Source organism: Thecamonas trahens, assembly GCF_000142905.1.
Source record: "Thecamonas trahens ATCC 50062 unplaced genomic scaffold supercont1.43, whole genome shotgun sequence".
In the NCBI taxonomy this organism is placed as follows: Eukaryota; order Apusomonadida; family Apusomonadidae; genus Thecamonas; species Thecamonas trahens.
Window position 1 is genome coordinate 134317 of NW_013657637.1, and position 24663 is coordinate 158979.

At 65.0% G+C, this 24663-nt stretch overlaps 10 protein-coding genes across 10 annotated transcripts in view; 4 read left to right on the top strand and 6 right to left on the bottom strand.

The window, feature by feature from the left end:
• AMSG_08639 (carnitine O-acyltransferase) overlaps positions 1–203 on the bottom strand; it is a 3317-nt gene extending 3114 nt beyond the window's left edge. Inside the window, exon 1 of the mRNA XM_013899616.1 lies at positions 97–203. Coding sequence (XP_013755070.1) covers positions 97–184 — 88 coding nt within the window. The 5' untranslated portion in view covers positions 185–203. The remainder of the gene's footprint in view (positions 1–96) is intronic.
• An 87-nt stretch (positions 204–290) lies between these two features.
• AMSG_08640 (TKL protein kinase) lies at positions 291–3412 on the bottom strand. Its single transcript, XM_013899617.1, has 3 exons — positions 2872–3412; positions 2212–2786; positions 291–2182 (listed from the first exon to the last, which is right to left on the bottom strand). The coding sequence occupies exons 1-3, from the start codon at positions 3243–3245 to the stop codon at positions 543–545; spliced, it is 2589 nt and encodes an 862-aa protein (XP_013755071.1). The 5' UTR covers positions 3246–3412; the 3' UTR covers positions 291–542.
• A 319-nt stretch (positions 3413–3731) lies between these two features.
• AMSG_08641 (uncharacterized protein) lies at positions 3732–5311 on the top strand (the record flags this gene model as incomplete). The annotated part of the gene is made up of 2 exons (XM_013899618.1): positions 3732–3770; positions 4058–5311. The coding sequence occupies 2 exons, from the start codon at positions 3732–3734 to the stop codon at positions 5309–5311; spliced, it is 1293 nt and encodes a 430-aa protein (XP_013755072.1).
• A 576-nt stretch (positions 5312–5887) lies between these two features.
• Positions 5888–8383, top strand: AMSG_08642 (MutS protein 5; the record flags this gene model as incomplete). The annotated part of the gene is made up of 1 exon (XM_013899619.1): positions 5888–8383. The coding sequence occupies one exon, from the start codon at positions 5888–5890 to the stop codon at positions 8381–8383; it is 2496 nt and encodes an 831-aa protein (XP_013755073.1).
• A 446-nt stretch (positions 8384–8829) lies between these two features.
• AMSG_08643 (uncharacterized protein) lies at positions 8830–10462 on the bottom strand (the record flags this gene model as incomplete). The annotated part of the gene is made up of 2 exons (XM_013899620.1): positions 8928–10462; positions 8830–8889 (listed from the first exon to the last, which is right to left on the bottom strand). Exons 1-2 carry the CDS (start codon positions 10398–10400, stop codon positions 8830–8832), a joined length of 1533 nt encoding a protein of 510 aa, XP_013755074.1. The 5' UTR covers positions 10401–10462.
• A 416-nt stretch (positions 10463–10878) lies between these two features.
• AMSG_08644 (methylcrotonoyl-CoA carboxylase beta chain, mitochondrial) lies at positions 10879–12807 on the bottom strand (the record flags this gene model as incomplete). Its single annotated transcript, XM_013899621.1, has 2 exons — positions 12579–12807; positions 10879–12473 (listed from the first exon to the last, which is right to left on the bottom strand). The coding sequence occupies exons 1-2, from the start codon at positions 12730–12732 to the stop codon at positions 10879–10881; spliced, it is 1749 nt and encodes a 582-aa protein (XP_013755075.1). The 5' UTR covers positions 12733–12807.
• Positions 12808–13098: 291 nt separating this feature from the next.
• Positions 13099–18398, bottom strand: AMSG_12190 (uncharacterized protein; the record flags this gene model as incomplete). Its single annotated transcript, XM_013899678.1, has 2 exons — positions 13099–14980; positions 15517–18398. The coding sequence occupies 2 exons, from the start codon at positions 18396–18398 to the stop codon at positions 13183–13185; spliced, it is 4680 nt and encodes a 1559-aa protein (XP_013755132.1). The 3' UTR covers positions 13099–13182.
• A 446-nt stretch (positions 18399–18844) lies between these two features.
• Positions 18845–19512, top strand: AMSG_08647 (uncharacterized protein). Its single transcript, XM_013899622.1, has one exon. The coding sequence runs from the start codon at positions 19008–19010 to the stop codon at positions 19494–19496; it is 489 nt and encodes a 162-aa protein (XP_013755076.1). The 5' UTR covers positions 18845–19007; the 3' UTR covers positions 19497–19512.
• Positions 19513–20221: 709 nt separating this feature from the next.
• On the top strand, positions 20222–23066 carry AMSG_08648 (ATP-dependent protease La; the record flags this gene model as incomplete). Its single annotated transcript, XM_013899623.1, has 2 exons — positions 20222–22308; positions 22337–23066. The coding sequence occupies 2 exons, from the start codon at positions 20222–20224 to the stop codon at positions 23064–23066; spliced, it is 2817 nt and encodes a 938-aa protein (XP_013755077.1).
• A 29-nt stretch (positions 23067–23095) lies between these two features.
• Positions 23096–24523, bottom strand: AMSG_08649 (DEAD box ATP-dependent RNA helicase; the record flags this gene model as incomplete). The annotated part of the gene is made up of 1 exon (XM_013899624.1): positions 23096–24523. One exon carries the CDS (start codon positions 24521–24523, stop codon positions 23096–23098), a length of 1428 nt encoding a protein of 475 aa, XP_013755078.1.
• Positions 24524–24663: the final 140 nt, after the last annotated feature.

The window sequence follows — 24663 nt, forward strand, 5'->3', positions numbered from 1 at the left end:
CCCCCCCCCCCGCTCCCGCTCGTCGTCACCACCTCCCGCACCTCGGCCAAGCCTCTCCATTCTCTCTTCCCACTTCCCATCTCACCACAGACGTACCCTGATCACTGGTAAACAGTTCAACAGCGCCTGACCGCCGGGCGGCCAGGCCCATGTTGACCATGGCGATGGAGCGTGCCTCAGCCATGGTGGAGGGGCAGCGCAGGTGAGAGAGATAGCCGCGCCTGAGTCTTCCGAGTGGAGTTCGGCCCTTTTTTGCTCTTTGGCTCCCGTCTGCCGTCAACTACTACGTTGGGTGTTTGTTTGTTCCCCACTCGTTGCTTTTTTTTTCTTCTCCCTTCTGCCCTGCCCTGCTCAAACATGTCTGATGTAGAGCGGATTTGAGAGTGGCAGAGGGCAGCAAAGACAGGCACGACGGGCATGGTGGGGAGCGACGGACAACGTGCTTGCGTTGTGGTTCGTGCGCTTTCTTGGTCGTGCGTTCTTGGGAATCGGCTAAGGAGAGGAGAGCAAGGTGGCGACGGCAGACGGCCAACAGCGGGTTGTCATTGAAAAGCTGCAAGGAGGTCAGCAAAGGAAGGTCGATCGTCCGGATTGGTGGCCCAACCCTCGGAGATGAGCTCGCGGAGGAGCGTCGGCGCATTGTCAGGGATGGGGCCCGGCCGCCCGCCGCGGTCGATGACACGGACAATCTGCGGGAGGTCGAGGTCGCCAAACGGGACTTGCCGGACAAGGAGCTCCCACACGCAGATGGCCATAGAGTACACGTCGGCCTTGGCGGTCGTCCGGTCGCCATTCATCACCTCAGGTGCCATATAGTTGTACGTGCCGACCGTCGACTTAATGGTTGCCGCTGTCGCCGAGTGGAAGCGAGCAAGGCCAAAGTCGGCGACCTTGATGTTCCAGTTGGCATCGACGAGCAGGTTCTGGGTCTTGAGGTCGCGATGGATGATGTTGCACGAGTGGAGATACGTCATTCCGCGAAGCGAGTCGATGACGCATCGGAAGATGAGGTCGTCATCAAACTCAGTGTCCGACTCGTGGAGAAGGTCGTAGAGTGAGCCGAGGGCGCAGAACTCTGTCACAATACACAGGTCCGGCACAGACGCCGCCATGAACAGGACCACGTTTGGATGCCTGATCCGCGAGAGAAATGCCACCTCCTGGTGGAACTCGGTTGGGTCGGCGTTGCCGAACAGCTTCTTGATTGCAACCTCGCACCCGTTCCACACGCCCGAGTACACCTCGCCAAACGCGCCGGTCCCGAGCCGCGTGCCCCATGTAATTTCCGAGAGGTCCAGCTCGGTGTACGCCGCCACCGATCCGGCATCAACCTCGGCCTGGATCTTGGCCTCAACCTGTTCGCGCCGGCTCTGTTCCTCGCGGACCTTCTCCTCCGCCCGCTCGCGATCCTCGCGCTCGCGCGCGAGCTGCGCCTCCATCTGCGCCAGCTTCTGCCGCAGGTCCTCCACCGAGTCGCTTGCTGGCGGAGGGCTGGCTGCTGCCGCCGCCGCTGGCACCGGTGGCGGCGGGCCGGGTGGCGGGCGGTTGGCCAGCGTCCGCGACAGCCGCCGCCCGCCACCGCGTCCGCGCCCGCGTCGGGCTGCAATCTTCGACCGCAGCCCTGCAGGCGGCGGCGGCGGCGGTTTGCCGCCTGGCACCTTGGGAGCCGAGGCTGACGAGCCCGACGAGTTGGAGCCACCGCCGCCACTCTCGCCCCCGCGGGGCCGCCACGGCGGTGTGCCACGCCCGCTTGCTGTCGGCGACGGCAGCGGCGCCGCCCGCCCGCCCTTGACCCACGGTGCCTTGGGCGGCGAGCTGCCCGGCGCCGGCGCATTGTTCGCGCCGTTCATTGCCAGCGGCTTGCGGCCTGCATCGGCAGGCGGCGGCGGTGGCTTCTTGCCCGGTTTGGGCCCTCCCGGCACCGGCGGCGGCGCCTTTTTGACGGCTGGCACCGGGAGCGGCTTTGCGGCCGCCGGCCGTCCCGGCGGCGGACGCACAGGCTTCTTGCCCGGCTCCGGCATGCTCGGCAGCGGCTTGGATCCGCCGCCCCGCCCTGGCGGCGGCGGCTTCTTGGTTGGCTTCTTTGGCTCGCCGCCGCCAGGAGGAGGTGGGAGCGGCACTGGCCGGTCGCGCGGGCTCGGCGAGCCACTCGACAACGACTGGACGCGTGCCAGCAGCGCCTCTTACCACCCAGCATTACGATCGTCGGACGCCGGGTCTTGGCCGCCGGGCGGCGAAAGGCGGCGGCCGCTGCCATCGCCCCCTTGCGCGCTGCGGACAGATGCGCCGCGCTGGGCGAGTCCTCCACCACTGGTGTCCCGCCCCGGCTATCATATTCGGACATCGACGTCCGGCGCGCGTTCCTTGCCGCACGAGGTGGTGGCAGCGGCGAAGCCGATCGACCTGGCGCCGTGCCATGCCCGCGTCCGCGCCCGCGCCCGCGCGCGCCGCTGCGGCGGACCGGCGGCTTCCGCGGTTGCAAAATTTGTGCGACTCCGTCTGGTGCCCGCGCCGCAGGCTTCGGCGCCTTGGCAGGCAGCGGTGGCGCCTTGGCCCCACCGCCACCCACAAGCGCCTTCATCGCGTTGCGCGTCCGCTGCGCACCCTTGGCATGCACAAGATCCATGTACTGCGGCCCGAGCCACACGTTGTCTGCAAGTCCAACCTCCTCCAGCTCTGGCAGAGACGCCAGCGCGGCTACCGGCAGCTCGCTCAGCTTGTTGCCCGAGAGCTCAAGCGTGATGAGCGCCCGGCACTTGCCGATGGCGTCCGAGACCGACTCGATGCTGCATGCAGCCCTCCCCCTCCTCGCACCGTGAGTCTCCCAACTACAATTTCTCTCTCACCCTCTTTCCCTCTCTCGCCACGTACGCATTGTTCGCCAAATTGATGTGCTTCAGTGCAGTCAGCGTGGCAATGTCATCGCTGACCTCGCTGAGCGTGTTGCCCGAGAGGTCCAGCGAGAGCAGCGTGGCGCCGACGACCTGCAGCGGCACGTCTGACAGCGCATCAAGCGCATTGCCAGCCAGTGAGAGATGGCGAAGATTGACCAGCGGCGTCAGAATCGACGGCGGGATGCTGAACAGCGAGTTGGACGAGAGGTCCAGCTGGACTACCGACGTAACCTGAGCCAGCAACCGGGGCAAGCCCATAAGTCCGAGCTCTGTCAGCGCCACCTCGGTACTGCCAGTCTCCAGCGCATGCGCCAGAACCTCCTCCACATATGCCTCTACCTCGCTCGCCATAGCGTCCTCCAGTTTGCTTTGCTGAACCAGCTGGTCCGCCTCCCACGTCTCCGGGCGCTTGTCGGCCTTGCGCCCTCGTCCGTCCTCACAGATACACTCGGTGGTCAGCCTACGGGCGTAACCTCGACCTTGCTCCCTTCTCCTCCCTTGCCTGGAGGCCGCAAGTGTGTCGAGTGAGGTGTCCTTCCCATACCCATCTCCTGTACTCTGTAGCTTGGCTCTCTCCCTCTCTCTCTCGCTCCCGCCTCCCCCCTCCTCCCCCACTCTCCCCCGCTCGCTCTCTTGCAAACTCATGGTTGCACCCGAATCGGCACGTGTTGCGGCAGGTTGCGGGTGGGGGGTGGTGGCCAACAAATTGTATTCGTGGCTCGCCCTCCCCCCCCCCCCCCCCCAACGTGCCACTCCTCGAGTTTGACGGCTTTTCTCTGAAGACGCCAGCAGCTCGCCTACCCGACGCTGTAGATTCAAGTGGCTCTGGGTGAGGTCATGTCGCTACAGGAGCTCTTTCCGGGCCTTCCATCTGCGGTACGGAACGTAGGGGTTTTGTGCGAGGGGTTTGGGCAATGTGTGTGTGTGTGCATGTGTGTGTGTGTATGCATGTGTGTGTGTGTATGTATTTGTGTGTGTGTGTGTGTGTGTGTGTGTGTACTCACTGCATGGCGGCGGTGGTGGCGGTCGACGCGACTTGGCGCGTGTGTGCGGCGGGGGGGGGACGTGGACGAATGGACGAGAAGGTGTGTGAGACGCTGCTTCGCGCACATGGGGGGTCTGTGGCTGCTGTGGCCGATCTTGTAGCGCTGGTGGGAGTGGAGGCGATTCTGGAGCAGTTTGCGCCTGTGAATGACGACGAGGGCGGGAGCGGAGGGGTGGCCGAGGCGGTGGCCGAGGCGGTGGCCGAGGTGGGCGACGTGCCGTCGACGCCTGTCGCCGGCCCGCGGCCCGAGGCAGCGGCGTTTACCCCGCTCGACTACGACTCGCTCTCGTCGCCAGCGTCGGTCTCGGCCTCTGCGACGGCGAGTCCTGCGCGATCGCCAATGCGGTCGCCGGGAGAGAGTGGGCGGCTGACCCGGTCGCTCGATGCGATGCTGGCGGATGTAGAGACGCCCGAGCGGAGCGCACGTGCACGCAAGCGGCGCAAGCTGCTTGTTCATGGCTCACCGAGCCGGATCAACCCAGCAGCGCTGGTGTTTCTTGCCGAGACGCTGCACGTTGCCAAACCGCACGAGCACGTCCGTGGTAGCGACGGCCTGGTTGCCGAGCACCGGATGTTTTCGCTTGTGGAGCTGCTCAACATTACGCCATCGACACACGCCTACCGGATGATGGTACTGTATCCACAGCCGGTGGCGGGAAGTGAGGCGCTGGAGATGGTGGAGGCGCGCCGGGGGCTCGCACTGGAGGCCATCGGCCCGATGCGTGGCTACTGGGCCGTCTACTGCGCGGCAAGCGAGCTGGACTTTGTGTGGCGCAAGTTTGTCGACGCCATGGCGCACCGGGGAAAGCTGTCTGTTCCGTTTGCGGTTGTCTCGCCGACGGTCTTTGCCGACGAGGAGGCGCACGCGGCCGCGTTTGTGGTCCCGGTCCCGGCGTCGGGCGGGCTTGCTCAACTCCGGGCGCTCGGCTCGGTGGTTGTCACTCTCACGCCGCAGGACTGTAACACGGTGTACTACCGGTCGTGCACTTGTCCGACGGCGATGGACACGGCGCAAGCACTGTGTGCGCTTGCAGTCGAGGAGGAGAAGCATCTGATCAAGTCATCCTACAAGATGGTCGCTGAGCCTGTTCCCTGCTCGGTGACCACATCGGCGACCTCGTCGCGGGCAAGTTCGCTCTCGCGGACTGGCTCGGCCGGCGACTGCAAGGCCACACTTCGCAAGCTCTCGTTTGAGGCCGCCATCGCCGCCGCCACCAAGCCGCCCACTGCCCACGTCCTCTACGCCATCGACCGATCATCGGGAAAGCCATGGGCAGTCGTCGAGCACGATAGCGATGTTGCTAGCTGCACAAAAGCCAAGCCCGAGGCCGGGCTGGTTGACTCGCTCGAGTTTGTCGTTTCGGCCTTGTGATCCTTGGCCGCGCAGCGCAGCGCATGGTAAAGTCTGCTGATGGCGCGGCAGCCGGTGGAGAGGGGCAGCAGAGTCGGACCGGCTAGCGGGCGGCAAGTCTCAGACAGCGACAGAATAGACTTGTCGCTACAAAGGCGATCAATCGGAGCAATGGATGGCGATCGGAACCTTTCGCTGCCGGTCGGTGGGCCCGAGTCGGCGGGGAGGCAGCCGGCGGTGACGACGTCGCCGTCGGGCGTGATGACAGGTGCGAGTCCGGTCCACGACGACAGCCGGAGTCACTTTTCGCCACCGAGCGAGCATGTCCACGTGGATGTGACCCGTGAGGCATGGGTGAGACGGCCAGAGACTGTGGCGGCTGCTGAGGCGGGCGAGGTGCTGACGGCGGTCAGAAAGTGGCCTTTTCCTGCAGACGGCGGTCACGCGGCTGATCGCGGGGTTGATCGTGGGGCTGATCGCCAGCCGGCTGACCCGCCGCGCGACACGGGGGCGATGGATGAGGCTGAGCGCCTGTGGCGGCGGATGCAGGGCAGAGCGGGCGAAGAAGGCAGCGGGCAGGCGAGCAGCGGGAGAGGGATGGCAGCGCGCAACGTGCTCGCGGTTTTTGTGGCCAAGAAGCAGCTCGGGGTGGCGTGGTACTCGTGGCGCGACGACCGGGTGAGCGTGGGCAGCCGGTACGTGGGCGATGCTTCCGAGTGCGGGGCGGTGCTGGGCATGGTGGTGCGGCAGAGTGACCCAGACGTGGTGCTTAGCTGCGCACAGGGCCTTCCGGGCGAGGTGACGCTCTCGGCGGTGCTGGCCGAGGTGTACGGGACGCCCCGGGCGGCGCTGATGGAGGGCGACGAGGGCGGGGTCAGGGCGCCTGCGGCGACCTTGGTCCGGGCTGGCGAGTTTGGCTACGATGCGGCGTTGCATCGGGTCTCGCTGGTAGAAGTTCGCGGTGAGGGCGCGGTGGTGGTGGAGACGGACAAGGTGGCGCAGATGCGGGCGCTTGGCGGGCTGCTTGGGCACCTGCTCAATATGCAGCCGCGTGGGGCGGCGTCGGTGATGGGCGCGCTGCCGCGGGTGGCGCTCGACAACGACGACAGGCAGAGCGGGAGGAGCGGACACGCATCGCTGACGGTGGCTGCGGTGGTGACGGTGCCCCTGGCGGCAACGATGGTGGTCGACGCGCTTTCGCTGGCGGGCCTGCAGATCTTCGACCGCGAAGCGCATCCGTCGTTGACGGGCGTCGGCTCGTCTAAGGAAGGGCTCTCACTGTTTGGCGTCATGGACTTCACCAAGTCTGGCCCCGGACGGCGCGAGCTCAAGTCCTGGTTCCTCAGCCCAACGATGGACGTGGTCAAGCTCCGCAACCGGCTCAACGCTGTGGCGCTGCTGCGGATGCCGGCGCACGGCGATGTGCTGTCGGAGATGCGCAAGGCGCTAGCGCACATCCGCGACGTGCCGCGGCTGCTTGCGCAGCTCGAAGGGGTGGGCATGGTGCGGGTCTCGGAGTGGCGCGACCTGCTGGCGTCGGCACTGTACGGGGTGCGGCTGGTGCAACTGGTGACGCCGCTGGCGAGCTTTGACGGGACGACGTTTTTCTCTGAAGCCGCGGCAGCGGTCGACGCGGGCGCGCTGGCGGACGCGGCCGAGCTCATCCGGTCGGTCGTCGACTTTGACGGCTCGCTGGACGCAGGCGGGGCCGAGGGTAACGGGCGGGTGGTTGTCCATTGTGGCGTCAACTCGGAGCTTGACGCCATCCGGTCGCAGTACAACGGGCTGCCCGAGTTTCTAACGCGGGTGGCGCAGCAGGAGATGGAGAACGTGCCCGAGGCGCTGGTCTCGTCACTCACCATCACTTACGTGCCGCAGCTCGGGTACATGGTCCTGTTTCCGATCGAGGCTGAGGGCGGGCTGCGGAGTGGCATGCACATCCCGCTTCCCGGCTACGAGTTCCTCTTTGCCACGCAGAGCCACCGGTACTACAAGAACGAAACGACTCGGACGCTCGATGCCGAGGTCGGCGACGTGTACTCGAAAATGCTGGACCTGGAGCGGATGGTGTTCCGGCTGCTGGCGGCCAAGCTGACAGCGGGGGGCAGCGCGATGGCAGCGGCGCTGGGCGCGCTGTCGGCGCATGCGGCGTCGCTCGACTGCGTGGCATCGCTGGCGGTGGCAGCTGGCGAGTTTTCGTTGACGCGGCCAGTGGTGACGCGCGACAATGTGCTGGAGGTCTCTGGTGGGCGCCACATCCTGCAAGAGCTGTGCGTGCCGACATTTGTGGCTAACGATGTAGCGCTTGGCGGGGCGGCGCCGCGAGTCGGCGTTGTCACTGGCGCAAACTACTCGGGCAAGTCGGTGTTCATCAAGCAGGCTGGGCTCATAGTTTACCTTGCGCACATTGGGTCGTTTGTGCCCGCGACGGCGGCGGTGGTGGGGGTGACGGATCGGATCTTTACGCGGCTCATTTCGCGCGAGACGGTGACGCTGGCGCAGTCTGCGTTCATGATCGACCTGCAACAGTTGTCGGTGATGGTGGCGCAGGCGACTTCGCGGTCGCTGCTGCTGCTAGACGAGTTTGGCAAGGGGACCGAGGCGCTCGACGGAGCGGCGCTGGTCGGGGCGTTTGTGGGCTACGTGGCCGGCGGCGGGTGCGGGAGTCCTCCGCCGCGGACCCTGCTCTCGACCCACTTTCACGAGCTGTTTGCCGGCGACGGGGCGCTTCTACCTGCGCCGTCGACCGTCTCGTACCTGCACATGGGAGTGGTGACGAGCGAGACCGGAGATGACGGCACCGAGCTCGTCTTTCTTTACCAGGTCAAGCCTGGGCGGGCTGACGCGTCGTTGGCGCGGGCGTGCGCGGCGCGGGCCGGGATGCCGGACGAGGTGCTGGTACGGGCGGCCGAGTGGACGGCGGCGCTGGAGCGCGGCGAGCTGGAGGAGAAGCTTGCGGCCGACGAGATTCACGCGCAAACGTGGGCATCGCTTGCCGAGCTGCATACAGCGGTCGAGCGGGTCGGCGACGGCGAGCTGAGCGAGACCGAGCTGGGCGAGCTGTACCAGCTGGTGGTCGAGCGGCTCGCGTGAGCTGTTACGACTCGGAGCTTTCGGACGGGGTGAGGAAGGCAGCGATGAGCCTTGCGACGGCGGTGTTGCCTTCTGCAGCGTTGGCGCACTGCGAACAGAGACCCCCGGTCCCGTGGGTGCAGCGGAAACAGTTAGTACACGCGATTTTCGAGCGCTTGGGGCAGCCGGAGCAGGCCGACGGAGCGAGATAGGTGGGTGGAGGCGGAGCGAGGGCGTCGGTGCCATTTGGCAGCGGAAGTGCGGCGCCAGCGGCGAGCGCATCCGGCGACGGATCGGCGAGGAAGATCGAGACAGGGTCGGCGGTCAGAGGCGACGAGCCGCTGACCGATGCAGAGGCGGCGGAACTGGCATTGGTTGGAAGGGCGGAGGACGCCTGTGATGACGACGAGCAAGAGCCAAGAGGGGCAGAAGGGATGGCAGCGGCGTGGTCGTCACTCTCGTCTACATCAGAAGACGATATGACGCGAATCTGCCTTGAGCGACCCGAGGTGCGTGCGGTTGTAGAGCTACATGCGGGGGAGCGGCGTGAGTGGCTCGGCTTGACAGGCAGCTGAGACGAGGAACGAGGCGGAAAGAGAGCGGCGTTGTGCTTGGCGAGAGTGTCGTCGTCAAAAGACTTGAAGCGAGTGTGCATAAAGTGCCATGTCGGAGCACTATCAAAGGTAGCGACGTCGCTTTGAATCTTGGCGCGGGCAGCCTCAAGGCGCTTGCGGGCGGCGGCCTCTAGCTCGGCGAGAACCTTGGCGTCGCGGACAATGCCTCCGCGCTTGTAAGCAGTGACGGAGGCGGACCGCGGCGAGACGACGTCGACGACAGACGCACCATCCTCGTCGACACGACCGAGGTTGGCCACCACAAGAACGGCGGCGAGGTCAAAGGCGGCGTCGAGATCATGGAGCTGGGGCGGGTAGTGGAGGCCGCAGACGTGGCACGAGGCGGCGGCGCGGCTGTGCTTGGGTGTGAGGCAGACCTCGCAAAACTGGTTGGGAGAGAGGTGGGCAACAGCACGGCGGCGCGGTCGCATCTTGATGCGGCAGGCCAGCAAGGTGTCGCGGGCCGGGCCGCTTGAAGGTTCGTCGCTGGCAGTTGAGTCACCTGCGGCAGCCGGCCCACGCCTCAGTGGCGTGGATGAAGTGTCGCGGGAGAGTGCACGGGTGCTCGTTGCGGTGGTTGCGGCCGCCCCGGTGCGGAGGGAGTCGGAGGCGGGCATTGTCGCGGGCTTGGGCGTTGGCTTTGTCTTGGACGACGTGGTGGGCTTTGTCTTGGGCTTTGTCTTGGACTTTGTCTTGGACTTTGCCTTGGACTTTGTCTTGGACTTTGTCTTGGACTTTGTCTTGGACGATGTGGTGGGCTTGGCGCGAGGCGTGGTCTCGGGTGCAGGCTTTGTCTTGGGCATTGTCTTGGACTTTGTCTTGGACTTTGTCTTGGACGATGTGGTGGGCTTGGCGCGAGGCGTGGTCTCGGGTGCAGGCTTTGTCTTGGGCATTGTCTTGGACTTTGTCTTGGACTTTGTCTTGGACGATGTGGTGGGCTTGGCGCGAGGCGTGGTCTCGGGTGCAGGCTTTGTCTTGGGCATTGTCTTGGACTTTGTCTTGGACTTTGTCTTGGACGATGTGGTGGGCTTGGCGCGAGGCGTGGTCTCGGGTGCAGGCTTGGGCGTGAGCTTTGTCTTGGACTTTGTCTTCTTGGGCGTCTTTTTGGCCGATGTCTTGGACTTTGTCTTCTTGTGCGTTTTCCTGGCCGATGATGTCTTGGCCTTTGCCTTGGAGGTGGACACAGGGCTGGTGGCGATGTCCATGTCCTCAACCCCATGCCCAGCCCCAGTTGCGGTACTTGCAGCAGCAGTCCGATGGGATGACAAGAATCCATGTCTGACGTCATCCAGATTGTTGCCCAAGTCCATGTCCACCACATCGTCCTCGTCCGAGTCGAGTATGCCACCAAAGGCAGAGTAGCCGGTCTTGTGCGAAGATGTTGTCCGTGCCGAGCTGTCTGAGGCTGCAGTCCCTGCGGTCATCCACGACGACTTGCCCGACTTGTTGGCACCATACTTCCTCTTTCCTCCCCCCCCTCACCCCCACCCCCCCCCTCACCCTCCCCCCCTCTGCTCCTCCTTCTGTCTGCGGGTGCTTCAGGGGACGACAGGAAAAGGTCGTGGTCAACAGAGGGCGAGTCGGAGGAGTGGTCGAGGTGTTTGGGGTAGGCCTCGAGGGACGACGACGAGGACGAGCTCATACCGTTTCCCTCGTCCCCCCCCTTCCGGGTGGTACTGACAGTGTGACAGTGGGGTGGTGTCCGTGGTGGTGGTGGTGGTGGTGGTGGGTGGCTGTGGTGGGCCGGGGGGGGGGGGGGCGGGGGGCGGATCGCCACGAGCAGCTGGCCAGCAGAGGGAGAGAGGGAGGGGAGGTGGAGGCGGGAGCAGAGGGAGAGAGGGAGGGGAGGTGGAGGCGGGAGGGGAGGTGGAGGCGGGAGGAGGTAACGGCGGTTTACCGCGCTCACATGCGGAAGACGCCAAAGTTGGTGTCCGGAATAGGCGCGTTGAGGGTGGCCGAGAGCGAGAGGCCGAGCATGCGGCGGGTGTCGGCCGGGTTGATGATGCCGTCGTCCCAAAGGCGGGCCGAGGAGTAGTAGGGCATGCCCTCGTGCTCGTACTTCTCGATGATGGGCGCCTTGAAGGCTTCCTCCTCCTCGGCAGACCAGGCGTCGCCGAGCTGGTCGCGCTTGACGGTGGCGAGGACGCCGGCGGCCTGGTCGCCGCCCATGACGGAGATGCGGGCGTTGGGCCACATGTAGAGGAAGCGCGGCGAGTAGGCGCGGCCGCACATGCCGTAGTTGCCAGCGCCAAACGAGCCGCCGACGATGACGGTCATCTTGGGGACCTTGGCGTTGGCGACAGCCATGACGAGCTTGGCGCCATCCTTGGCAATGCCGCGCTCCTCGTAGGCCTTGCCGACCATGAACCCGGTGATGTTTTGCAGGAAGATGAGCGGGATCTTGCGCTGCGAGCAGAGCTCGATAAAGTGGGCGCCCTTGACCGAGGCCTCGGGGAAGAGGATGCCGTTGTTGGCCACAATGCCGACAGGCATGCCGTAGAGATGGCCAAAGCCAGTGACCAGCGTCTCGCCGTACATCGACTTGAACTCGTCAAAGCGCGAGCCGTCGACGACGCGGGCAATGACCTTGCGGATGTCAAACGGCGCGCGGAAGTTGGCCGGCACAATGCCGTCCATCTCCTGGACGTCAAAGGCAGGCTCCTCGACGTCGCACATGCGGAAGGGAAGCGGCGGCGGGACGTGGTTGAGGTTGGCCACAATCTTGCGGCCGATGGCCAGCGCATGCTCGTCGTCGACGGCGTAGTGGTCGGTCACGCCCGAGGTGCGGCAGTGGAGGTCGGCGCCGCCAAGGTCCTCAGCAGTCACCACCTCACCGGTGGCGGCCTTGACCAGCGGCGGGCCACCCAGGAAAATGGTGCCGGTCTTGCGGACAATGACCGACTCGTCAGCCATCGCCGGGACGTACGCGCCACCGGCAGTGCAAGAGCCCATGACGAGCGCGATCTGCGGAATGCCGGCAGCAGACATATTGGCCTGGTTGAAGAAGATACGACCAAAGTGCTCCTTGTCTGGGAAGACCTCGGTTTGGTGCGGCAGGTTCGCGCCACCCGAGTCGACGAGGTAGAGGCACGGGAGCCGGTTCTCGGCCGCAATCTCCTGCGCCCGCAGATGCTTCTTCACCGTGATCGGGTAGTACGTTCCACCCTTGACCGTCGCGTCATTGGCCACAATCATGCACTCGGTCCCGGCCACACGGCCAATGCCGGTCACGATGCCACCAGCAGGCACATGGTCCTTGTAAAGCTCGTGCCCGGCCATCTGCGAGAGCTCCAGAAAGGCCGAGCCCGGATCGATGAGCTTGGAGATGCGATCGCGAACAAAGAGCTTGCCACGGCTGGTGTGGCGCTCCTGCGCCTTGGCACCACCACCAGCTGCCACCTCTGCCGTCTTGTTCTTGAGCTCCTCCACAAGCTCCGCCATCGCCGCCCGGTTCTCTGCAAACTCAGGCGAGTTGGCCTGCACCGCTCCGTCGAGCACTGCATGCAGTGAAAAAGCCACCGCTCGTCAGTCCCGTTGTTTGCCAGGGTGGGGAAGGGAGAGGGGAGAAGGGGAAGGGGAAGGGCAAAGTGGAGGTTGCGTACCATGCAGGTCACTGTCTGCGGTGGTGTGAACAGCAGCAGAAGCAGTCGTGCCAGCAGCCCAGGCCAGACTCGGCTGGGCGAGGGGCGTCAGGGTCGACGACCGGAGGTACGCGCTGGCGCTCCGTGTCGCACTCGTCACAAGCGTCCGGAGCATGTCTAGTTGGAGAGCAGTTGGCTTGGGCGTGGGTGTGGGGGTGTGGGTGGGAGAGGAGAGTGCTGAGGCACAGGTACAAGCAAAGACAGGTGGCTCGAGAGGTGGTCGGTTGGTCGTCACAGTGTGGGAGGGGGAGGGGGGAAGGGGGGGTGACGCAGAGCTGAGCGGACAGTGAGGGGGAGCAGGTTGTCGGTTGAGTTCGGTGACGGTTTTGGCTGAGAGCGACAACAGCGCGACATTTTTTTCGCGGGCGAGAGGGGAGGGGGAAGGGGGGAGGGGGAAGGGGAAAGGAGATGGAAATGATGTGTAGCAGTGGTAGTGGCCGGGAAGGGATGTGGTTGGGGTGTCGGATGCGGCTGGTGATCATGCATGCGGTGGTGGAGATGTGGGTATACGGCGGAGAGGCGCGAGGGTTCGTGAAGCCTCGGTCCAACGGGGTAGAGGCTCGGATTAGAGGGTGGAGACCGAGGAAAAGGAGTCGGAGCTCTCGGATGGCGTCGTGGACGAGATGAGCGAGCACGAGGCATCATCGATTGACTTGGAGGTGGCGAGGGTCATGCCCGAAGTGTGGATGGAGGTCGATGAGAGGTCGGCCTGGGTGAGCGAGCCGAGGAAATCGTCGTCGCCTTCGGGCAGAGCGGCGATGGCGATGGCGTCGGCGTCGATGGAGATGGCTGGTAGGGCTGAAGAATAGGCAGCGGCGGGTTCTGGGGGCGGCTTGACGGCAACTTTGCCTTTGGCGAGGCGACCGTCGTTATCGCCCTCAGCCACGTTGCCATCGAGTGCATCGCCCTCAGCCACGTTGCCATTGAGTGCAGCACCATCGAGTCCGGTGCCATCGAGTGCAGTGCCGTTGAGTTCAGTGGCATTAAGTGCAGTGCCGTTGAGTTCAGTGGCATCGAGTTCAGCGCCATCGAGGGCAGCGTTATCGAGCGCAGCGCCATCGAGCGCAGCGTTATCGAGGGCAGCATCACTAGCCACATCGCCATCGAGTGCAGCGCCAACGAGTGAAACGCCATCGAGTGCAGCGCCATCAAGTGGAGCACCACTAGCCACATCGCCATCGAGTGCAGCACCAACGAGTGAAACGCCATCGAGTGCAGCGCCATCAAGTGGAGCACCACTAGCCACATCGCCATCGAGTGCAGCACCAACGAGTGAAACGCCATCGAGTGCAGCGCCATCAAGTGGAGCATCACTAGCCACATCGCCATCGAGTGCAGCGCCAACGAGTGAAACGCCATCGAGTGCAGCGCCATCAAGTGGAGCACCACTAGCCACATCGCCAACGAGCGCAGCGTTATCGAGGGCAGCACCAGCATGCGTAGCCGCATCGGTGTTGAGCTCACCATGCCCGGCGCCATCATCCACAGAATCACCACAAGTGCCCAACTCAAGGCTCCAGCCAGCCGTGAAAGGAAGCTCGCTCTCGGCCAAGTCGCCGCCGCCACTGGAGCTGCCTCTGCTCCTACTCTCGCTCCTGCTCACAACCTTGCAAGAGCCGTCGCTGCTGGAGCTGCTATGGCTACCGACGACCGGGCCGTCATCAGTGACGGCCTCGAACGTCGAGGACGAGAGCGATTCGCCGAGGATGACGATCTCGTCTGAAAGGGCACCGTCGGGCGAAAGCGGCTCATCGCCGGATGCTGCCGGTGTGCAGGGCGGCGGCAGTTGGCCGGTGTGCGCGCCGCCCAGGGTGGGTGCCAGGCGATCCAAGGTAAACACGCCATCAACCAAGTCAGAGGACGCCTGCGGATGTGCCAGCGCACCCGCCATAACCTCTACCGCTATGCCCGACGCCATCCGCTTGACCCATGCTGGAATCCGGCGAGGCGCCGGCACGTGAGCCCCATGTCGACTTCTTGGCGGCGGCTTGGACACACCCAGATACGGCTCGGTCCGGGGAACCCGCCAGAGGTTAAGCTCACCCGCAGCAGCCGGCGACGCATCCCATCGCGGGAGCATGTCGTGCCGCAGCAACGAGCGTGAGCGCGAGCGCGAGCGCGAGCGAGAGCGCGAGTGTGAGCGCGAGTGTGAGCGCGAGCGCACACCAAGCTGCGTCTGCACTGCTGCACCCGCCACATCATGACCGATTGAGTTGGCATGACGAGCCCTCCGCGCCACGCCATCGGGCGAGTCGGCGATGGGCGGCAGGGCCGGCGGCGGTTGCGAGCGGCGCGAGCGACGAGCAAGCACAGATAACGGCTCTGTAGATGCGGCCGTCCCACGGCGGGTCGACTCTGCCGAGCTCCCTTCGCGGCACGTCCCAGCCGGCCGCTGGCCGATGTATTGCCGAGCTGTGGCGTCTACTGCTGCGGACTGGCAGCCCATGAACATCCCCTCCCCTCCCTCTTGCTGATGCTGCTCCTCCTCCTCCTCCTCCTCCTCCGGCTGCTGCTCCAAGCGGAGCTAGCCGCTGGCCATGAGAGCCGGACCGGACTCGGCCACGCACACCATGCCGCCCGCTGCGCCTAGCTCGTCGGTGAGCTCCTGGTGTGGCCAGCGGACTCGCTCGCTCCATCCCTCGCCAATATGCGCTGCGTGTGCCAGTGGCCAGCAAGCGGTGGTGGTGGTGACCGAGTGTTCTGAGTGTAGAGTGGACTTGGGACTCGTCCGACGTCCGGCCGCTCCTCGCTTTTGCTGTCAAGCCCGCCAGGCCAGGCCACTCTGTCGGAGAGAGGCAAGCGATCAACACACTGGCAGATGAGCCCAATTCCTCACACATCGTCAAATCCTACACATCTTCCTTCTTGTACTCATGGCTACAGAACTGGGGTCATCGACTACCGCGAGTCGTGGACAAAGAGATAGCCGAGGATGTCACCGGCGGACGAAGCGTCGCGGAAGCGGGCGGGGAGGTTGCGGAGTGGATTGCCGGTGGTGTGGAGAATGCGAAGGGTGTCCGCGAGCGCGCCGAGCGACGAGGGAAGGTCATCAAGTGCGTTGTGGGCGACGTCGAGCATCGTCAGCTTGGGCAGCGTTCCAAGCGACGACGGCAGCCGGGTCAGCCGGTTGTTGTGCAGCGCCAGCTCCTTGAGCTCGGTGCAGCCGCCAAGCGACGACGGCAGCGCGTCGAGCTCGTTGTGACTGAGATCAAGCAGCGCAAGCGAGGCCAGTGACGTTAGCTCGGGCGCGAGCGTGGTGAGCGCGTTGTGGTCGGCTATGAGGACGCGCAGCCGCTGCGCCTCGCCAAGGCTCGCCGGAAGCGCGCTGATCGTGTTGTGCGAGAGGCGAAGGACAAGCAGCGAGGGCATATGCAGGAGCGGGACATTCGAGAGCGAGTTGTGGCTCAGATCCAGTCGCTCTAGCTCGGTGCATCGCACAATCGAGTCGGGCACCAGGGTCAGCTGGTTGCGCGACGCGTTGAGCGATACAAGGCTCGTCAGCGAGCCGAGAGCCGACGGGAGCTGGACAAGCCCGTTGTTCGATACGTCGACATGCTGCAAATGGGCATGGTCAAAGATCGAAGAAGCAAGCCGCCCGCCTCTGACCAAGCCAGCAATCGGTAGATTGGCCGAGCCGTCGGCGACGGCCGCCAAGGCGGCGTCGACTGCCGCAGACTCGGGCGGGGCGCTGCTGCTCTCGGCATCCGATGAGAGCCCCTTCGCCACATTCCGCCCAGAGTCGCTTGTCGGCGAGACCAAGCCCCGTGCCTGCGGCAGCTCAACCATGGACGAGTACCGAGCCGTGAGCGGGACAACGTCGTCGTCGTAGTCGTCCGACAAACCGCCAAACGCCGGGGTGCCTGTCGGCAGGTTTGCGACTGGCATCGACGAGTTCAGATCGATGGACGACGAGCGGCCGAGCGGGGTCAGCGCCTTGCGCTTTGATATGGCGGCGTTCCGCGGCATGACTACCGGATCGGCATCAGGAATGTACGCCAGTGTGTTGCGGCGGCCTCCAGGCGCCTGCGCCTTGATCTGAGCTACCGACGGCGCCAGGTTGGAGCCGGCAGGCGAGCCGCGACGGCGGCGGATTCGCTGGGTCGATGGCGAGCGGCGTCGGCCGTCGCGCGACGAGCGGCGGGTGCGGAACTCATCTGACGGCATCGCCCGCAGCGGCTCGGCCTTGAAACCCTTCATCAGGTCGGACAACTCCTCGAGCTGGTCGGCAAGGACCTGGCGCGCGCGCTCGCGCAGGTTTTGGTTGTCGAGCTGCGCGCCAGTCGACTCGTCAATGCCGAGCCGGCGAGCGGCGTCAGTGTCGAGGCCCCAGAAGAGAACGGCGCTTTCGTCAGCGCCATCGTCCGACGACGACTCGGGCGCTGACACCTTGGTTCGTGACTTGGAACGGCCAAGCTTGCGCGACGGCGATGAGGCGAGCGACGCATCGGACCGCTGGCGCGTCGAGCCGATGCCGCGGCTCGCCGACGTCAGCTGCGCGGTGAGGTTGGCCTTGGCCTTGGCGGCGCGAATGGCGTGCTCTGTTGCCTGAGCGAGGTCAATCTCATGGTCTGCCCGCTCCTGCTCGAGCTGGGCGGCGAGTTCGGCGGCGGTGGCCTCGGCGGCGCTCACCCGCGCGTCGGCATCAGTGACACGCGCCGCGAGCTCGGCAAGGGCCTGGTCGCGCGCTGCCTCGGCTGCTGCCGCGCGCCGGCGCTCGTCGTCAAGCCGGGTTCGGGCCGAGCCGTGGGCCTCGCGCTCGGCCTCGAGCGCCGCCTCCAGCTGGGGAATCGATTCGAGTTGCCGCCCCATTTCGGCGTTGCGTGCACGCAGCGCGTTCACTAGCGACTGCAAGTGTCGGACTTGGGCCTGTGCCTCGTTGGCGGCGTGCCGACTCCCGCGGGTCTCGGTCGCCAGCTGCTTGCGGAGGAGCGCCACCGACTCGGCATGGGCGCGGCGAGCGGAGGCCATCGCCGCCTGGTTGGCCTCAGCTGCAGCTGCAAGCTCGGCGCGCAGTCTGCTGTTCTCAGCTTCCAAATCTTGAACATCTGCCCGAGCGGATGAAAGCTGGCCGCGGACGTCCTGGATGACCGGCCGCGCTCCTCGGCCAAGGTGCAGCAGGACCGGAGCGCCGGCCGAGTTGGCGGCCAGCAAGGCCTTGGAGACGTTCCCTGCGCCAAGGCGGTCGTCATCACCTCGGCCGACTAGCACCCTATCCAGCGCGTCATCGGCTGCGGCCCGGGCACTGTAGCCCGAGAGACCGGCAGTTGCCACCAGGTGCTTGGCGAGCGACGCGACGCCGCGTGCGCGCTCAGCGGCGGCGGCACGTTCAGCGGCAGCAGCGGCAGCGGCGTGCTCCGCTACGGCCGCATCCAGCACCACGCGCTCGGCGGCCAGCGCCTTGACCACTCGGCCAGCCCGCTGACTCGCTCGCAGCTCGTAGTCTGTACCGGCCAATGCTGCGCTGGCGGCATCAACCGCCCGCACTCGGCGGGCCGCTAGCTCGCCCCGGGCGAGTGCCTCGAGCCGAGCCGCATCGTACACAGCCAGCGCATGCTGGACCTCCAGCAAGCGCCCGAGGAGTGGAACATGATCCACTGCCACCGCTTCCAGTCCCCTTTCTCGTGCTACAGGCACCGCCTCTGCCGCTGGCGCCGTGCCGTCTTGCCCCACGCCGCCGCCGCCGCTCCGCGCCACCTGCCGTTCCGCCCCGCCTCCGTCGTCCGCTCCTGCAGCCTCCTCCGCCAAAAGCGCCACCAACTCGGCCTTGAGAGCCGCCGACATGTCAACCGCGGCACACTCTACGGTGGCGTCACGTGGTGCGTGTGCGTACTCACCACCACCGCCTACGGCGGCCATGCGAGCGAGCACCGAGAGCCGAGCGTCGAGCGCCAAGCGCCGAGCGCCGAGCGCCGAACGGCAAATGGCGACTAGCGTCACGGTAGACCACCACCCGCATTATCCCAAATTTTTGTATAGCCCCCCCCCCCCTCTCTCAATGCGCGACCCACACTCATCCGCGGTGCGGTTCCTTCGAACGAACGTTCGTTGGCGACATTGGCAAGCTGGCGAACAGCTGGCAGGCGCGGAAGAGACGGGAACAACGTGGAACCTTGGGGACAGCACACTCGACTCGCACACGACTCGGGTGGCGTAGGACGGAAAGACAGTATCAAGAACACATGTTGACAAGAGCATTTGGAGCTGTTGTCGGTATCAGGGCTGGAGTCCGGCTGGCGGTGACAACGGCGGGTGTGGCGGCGCGGGGCTGGCCCGCGGCGGGAGACGGTCGACCGGCGCGGAAGGTGGCGGAGATGGAGAGGGCATCGTTCTCGTCGACGGCGGTAGCAGGCGACGGCATGGTCGGCAAGGAGCAGCTCGAGTACTATCTGCATGTCCTCGACGAGATGGAGCGGGAGGCGACCGAGGCTGCCGAGCCTGGGACCCGGGTCAAGGCCCCGGCCTTTGACTTTAAGAAGCTCCAGGCTGCGCCCGTCGACTCGACCTTCTCGGTCCAGCTCAACTCGTTTGCCTTTCACATGGTCGATAGGTCGTCGGTCCGCGGGCCGCCGGCTCGTTCGCCGCTTAGCTCGACAGAGCTCGTTACCAAGGTCCTCGGCATCGCCGAAGACGTCGCTGTCCCCGGCGGCAGTCGCGGCTCGCAATGAGCGACCTCAACGCTCCCTTGCTTACTTACTCTTTCTCCCTATCTTCCTTCTTTCCGCGCTGCAGCCATCCAGACCACCAGGCACCGGCTCGGCCCCGTATTGCCGGGTCTGGATGCAGACACAGTCGCGCGCCTCCCCCCTCCCCTCCCTCGGTCGCCCCTCCCGCTCAGACGGATGCAGCGGCGGCCCACCACGCGGTCCCTTCTTTGATTGAATGTACTGACTGCCGATCACCATTCCCCTCCCCTCCCTTTCCCTCCACCACAACAGTCCATGCCGCGTTACAGCCTGATCTCGTGCGCGTTGTCGCGTCGCTCGACACCACCACCCCGCGGCACTTCCACTCCCCAGTCCCAATCCCAATGATCGACATCCTCGAAGTCCTCCCACACCCACATAAACAGCGACCAAGCTCATGACGAGAGTCCCTCCACCCCCGAGGAAGTCAACTTCGCCCTTTCCCCTTGCACCAGCCCGTCGTCCACCATCCCAATGCTGGCCTGCCAGCTTGGCCGCGACCCAGCGACCAATGGGCGGCCAAACTACGACCTCTTTCGGCTGCCAGTGGCTGGCGCGACCCCCCTCTCCCACCCCGCCCCCCGCCCCTCCCTAGGCAAGCCCACCTCCAGTCCAAGACCACGTGCTTGACGACACACTCCTCTTAGCTCTCTTTTCACCCAATACCAATGCTGCGGGCGCTGCGGAGCGTGCCAACGTTGCTGGCGTACGTCATAGCGAGAGGGAGGAGGAGGGGGAGGGGGGGGGGGGGGGGGGGCGGGGCTGGGGAGCTTCACGAACACTCACGCCAAGAGGACCATGGGATGGATGATGGCATGGGGTGGGTGATGGCATGGGCTGGACAGTACTGTGCCGACAAGATGGGGAAGAGTGGCTTCTGCGCGTGGAGCTGCGGTGGTGTGCGGAGGTAATGCGCCATGGATGGCGGTAGAGGCTCCGGGCGCCGGCTCGATCTTTGCCCGCTCATGGCGGGCGTCGAGCTCGGAGAGCGGCGATGGGAGCGGCGGCGAGGGCAAAGATACGCTGCCTGACTTTATCACACTGGACGGAGAGGCGGCGCGGGCGAAAGACGGGTCGGGCAAGAGCAAGGACGACGGCGGTGATGGCGGCGGAGCCGGGACAGCGGTCGGGTTCGAGGGCGTGCCGTCGTCGACGCTGCTGTTTCCGCTCTACCGGCGGCCGGTAGCGCCAGGTATTGTGACACCGATCTCGATCACGTCGATCAAGTTTGTGGAGGTGCTGAACAAGGTTGTGGAGAAGGGCGACAAGCACGTGGGTCTGTTCCTGGTCAAGGACCGCGAGGCGGCCGAAGCTGCAGCCAAGGGCAACGAGCTCTCACTGTCGTCGGCGATGAGCGTGAGCAACTCGCGGTACAATGTGACGGACATCGAGTCTGTGCACAAGGTCGGTATTCTGGCGCGGATTGTGCGGATCGACCCGTCACCGATGGGCGCGCACGTGCTGCTCGCCGGGCGGTCGCGGATCGAGATCACGTCGCCCAAGGAGGTGGACAAGAAGAACGGGCACTCGTTTGTCAACATCAAGGCGCTCCGTGACAAGGAGTATGACCAGCGGAACGACTCTGTGCGGGCGCATGCGGTGGAGATTGTGACGACGCTCCGCGAGATGCTGGCGCTCAACCCGATGTTCAAGGAGCAGCTGCAGACGCTTGTGGACCAGGTCGACATTGCCAATCCGTCCGAGCTGGCTGACTTTGCGGCGTGGCTCACGACATCGGATGCCGAGGAGCTGCAGGCAGTGCTGGAGGAGCTCGACGTCGAGGCGCGGCTTGCCAAGTCGCTCACGCTGCTCAAGGCCGAGCTCGAGCTGACCAAGCTCCAGAAGCAGATCCAGACGTCTCTGGAAGAGAAGATCTCCAAGAACCAGCGCAAGTACTTTCTCAATGAGCAGCTCAAGACGATCAAGAAGGAGCTTGGGCTGGAGACCGATGAGAAAGAGGCGCTGGCGGAGAAGTTCCGCTCGCGGCTGGAGAAGCTGCGTGTCCCGCCGCACGCGGCATCGGTAATCGACGATGAGATGGCCAAGCTTGCGACGCTTGAGCCGTCGTCGTCCGAGTACAACGTGACCCGCAACTACCTCGACTGGCTGACGCAGCTGCCGTGGGGCGTGTCGGCCGAGGAGAACCTGGACCTCAAGCGGGCGACGGTGGTGCTGGACAACGACCACTACGGGCTGAAGGATATCAAGGAGCGGATCCTCGAGTTTATTGCGGTCGGGGCGCTCAAGGGCACGGTGCAGGGCAAGATCCTGTGCTTTGTGGGCCCGCCGGGCGTGGGCAAGACCTCGATCGGCAAGTCGATTGCCAACTCGCTCAACCGCAAGTTCTTCCGGTTCTCTGTCGGCGGCATGACCGATGTGGCAGAGATCAAGGGCCACCGCAAGACGTACGTCGGAGCCATGGCCGGCAAGCTTATCCAGGCGCTCAAGACGACGGCAACGTCGAACCCGGTCATCATGATCGACGAGATCGACAAGATGGGCCGCGGGTGGCAGGGCGACCCGAGCTCAGCACTGCTCGAGGCGCTCGATCCGGAGCAGAACGACGCGTTCCTTGACCACTACGTCGACATCCCGTATGACATGTCCAAGGTTCTCTTTGTCTGCACCGCCAACTCACTTGACTCGATCCCAGGCCCGCTCCTCGACCGCATGGAGGTCCTGCGACTCTCGGGCTACGTCCTTCAGGAGAAGGTCGCCATTGTGCAAAAGTACCTCATCAAGCAGGCGTACAAGACCTCGGGCCTTCCGCATGGCACCGTCGACTTTACTGATGACGCCATCAAGGCGCTCATTGCCGACTACTGCCGCGAGGCCGGCGTCCGCAACCTGCAGAAGCACGTGGAGAAGATCTTCCGCAAGATCGCGTTCAAGATCCTCTCCGACAAGCCCGAGTTGGCCGGGCTGATCGAGGCCAAGGCCAAGGCCGAGGCTGAGGCCGCCGATGCCGCCGCCGCCGAGGCATCCGCCAAAGCACCCGTCGAGCCCGAGTTTGTTGATGTTGATGGCGAGGCCGAGGCCGGCCGCCGCTGAGGCCGAGGACGAGGCCGACGAGCGGTTCACGTGGAAGGAGCTGGTTGACGAGCCGATTGTGGTCTCGCCCGAGACCCTCGAAGAGTACGTGGGCAAGCCGGTGTACCAGCCGGACAACTTCTACGGCGACGCGGCGCCGCCTGGTGTTGTCATGGGCCTCGCGTGGACATCGCTCGGCGGGGCGACACTCTACATTGAGACTTCGGCGTTCTCGACCAAGAAGGCCGACTTTAAGATCACCGGCTCAATGGGCGACGTGATGAAGGAGTCGACCAAGATTGCGCAGTCGTACGCGACTCAGGTGCTCGCCAAGCTCGACCCGGACAACATGTTTATGGAGGAGTATGGAGTCCACATGCACATTCCCGAGGGGGCGACGCCAAAGGATGGCCCGTCGGCGGGTATCACCATGGTCACCTCGCTTCTCTCTGCGGCGTTCAACAAGCCGGTGGCGGCAGACCTTGCCATGACGGGTGAGATCTCGCTCACCGGCAAGGTTCTCCCCATCGGTGGCGTCAAGGAGAAGGCGCTCGCCGCGCGGCGGTCGGGCGTCTCCAACATCATCTTCCCGAAGGCCAACGAGAAGGACTGGGACGAGCTCGACGACTACGTCAAGGAGGGCCTCACTGCGCACTTTGCCACCGACTACGAGCAGGTGTACGCGTTGGCGTTCCCGGATGGTGTGGCGACGTGGCCTGGCGCCAGCAGCGCGTAAACGCACGAAAGCGGATGGTTTATCCCCAGCTAGTGGCGCTTGCCCTTGCTAGACGGGCGGCGCTTGCCCCTGGAGCTCTTAGAGCCGCGGCCGGACTTGCTCGACTTATCGCTCTTGAACTTCTTCTGGTTGCGGGTCGGAGTCTCGTCCTCGTCCTCGACGTAGCGGATGCGCTTGCCAGAGACGCCCGACTCGCGGAGCATGGCGTTTGCCACGGCCTGGGCCTCAACAACACGGTCCATAAGGAGCATGACCGAGGGCTCGTCGGTACGGTAAAGCTTCATCTTCTTGCCGACGAGGTTCTCGATGCGCTGGAAGATCTCGACGTCGTACTGGGTGACCATGGAGATGGCGACGCCGGTGCGGCCGGCGCGGGCAGTGCGGCCAACGCGGTGAACGTAGTCCTTGGAGCGGACGGGGAGCTGAGCGTTGATGACAAGATCCACGGTGGGAATGTCAAGGCCGCGCGAGGCAACGTCTGTGGCAACAAGGATGGACTTGGACTTGGACTTGAACTTGCCGAGGGCAGCAAAGCGCTTGGACTGGTTGAGCTTGCCGTGGAGGGCGACGACGCCAAAGCCCATCGAGCCGAGCATGAGGGCGAGGCGCTGGGCCTCCTTGCAGGTGGCGACAAAGACGATGGCGGAGCGGGCGCCAAACTCGTTGAGGATGTACGCGAGGTAGCAGTCGAGGAGCTGGGCCGGGAGGAAGACGTAGCGCTGATCAAGATTGTCGGGCGTGGCGTACTTGTTGGAGTACTCGACGCGGACCGGGTTGCGGAGCGAGGCACGCTGGAGCTTGGCGACCTTGGTGGTCATGGTAGCAGAGAAGAGGAACGAGGTACGGCTCTCCGAGTCCGGCACAGCCTTGAGGATCTCGTTGAGGGCCTCCTCAAAGTCTGCGTTGAGAATGCGATCGGCCTCGTCCATGACCAGGAACTTGAGCTTGGAGAGGGAGAAGCCGCGGGTCTGCTGGAGGTGATCGAGGAGGCGGCCAGGGGTAGCGACGAGGACGTGCGGCTTGCGGGCGAGCGTGCGAGCCTGCTCGGGCATGTCAGTGCCACCAACAACCAGGGCGACCTTGAGACCGACGTCTGTTCCCAGAGCGCGGAACTGCTCTGCGATCTGGAGGGCGAGTTCACGAGTCGGGGTGAGGACGAGGGCGTATGTACCCGGCATGCGCTCAGCATTGAGCAGCGAGTGAATGATGGGCAGAGCAAATGCACCAGTCTTGCCTGATCCCGTCTCTGCCAGACCGATGACGTCCTCTCCGCGCAGCGCAACAGGAATGGCCTGGGCCTGGATGCCGGTTGGCGCTGGCCAGCCGAGCGAGGTGCAGATGTCCACCAACTGGGGATGGAGGCCAACCGAGGCCCAGGAGGCTGCTTCCACAGACGACGACGCGGCCGCGTCCCCCCGCTCTTCTGAGGGGTTGTTGGAGTCAGACGAGGAAGACATGATGTTGTGTTGGGGCTGGGGTGGGTGGTGGCGGCGGGGGTGAGGTGTGGTTGAGGGATGGATGGATGGGGGTGATGGCCGAGGCGGGGGGAGGTGTTCGTGAATGATGGGGGGAGGGAGAGCTCTTCTCTCTCTCTCAA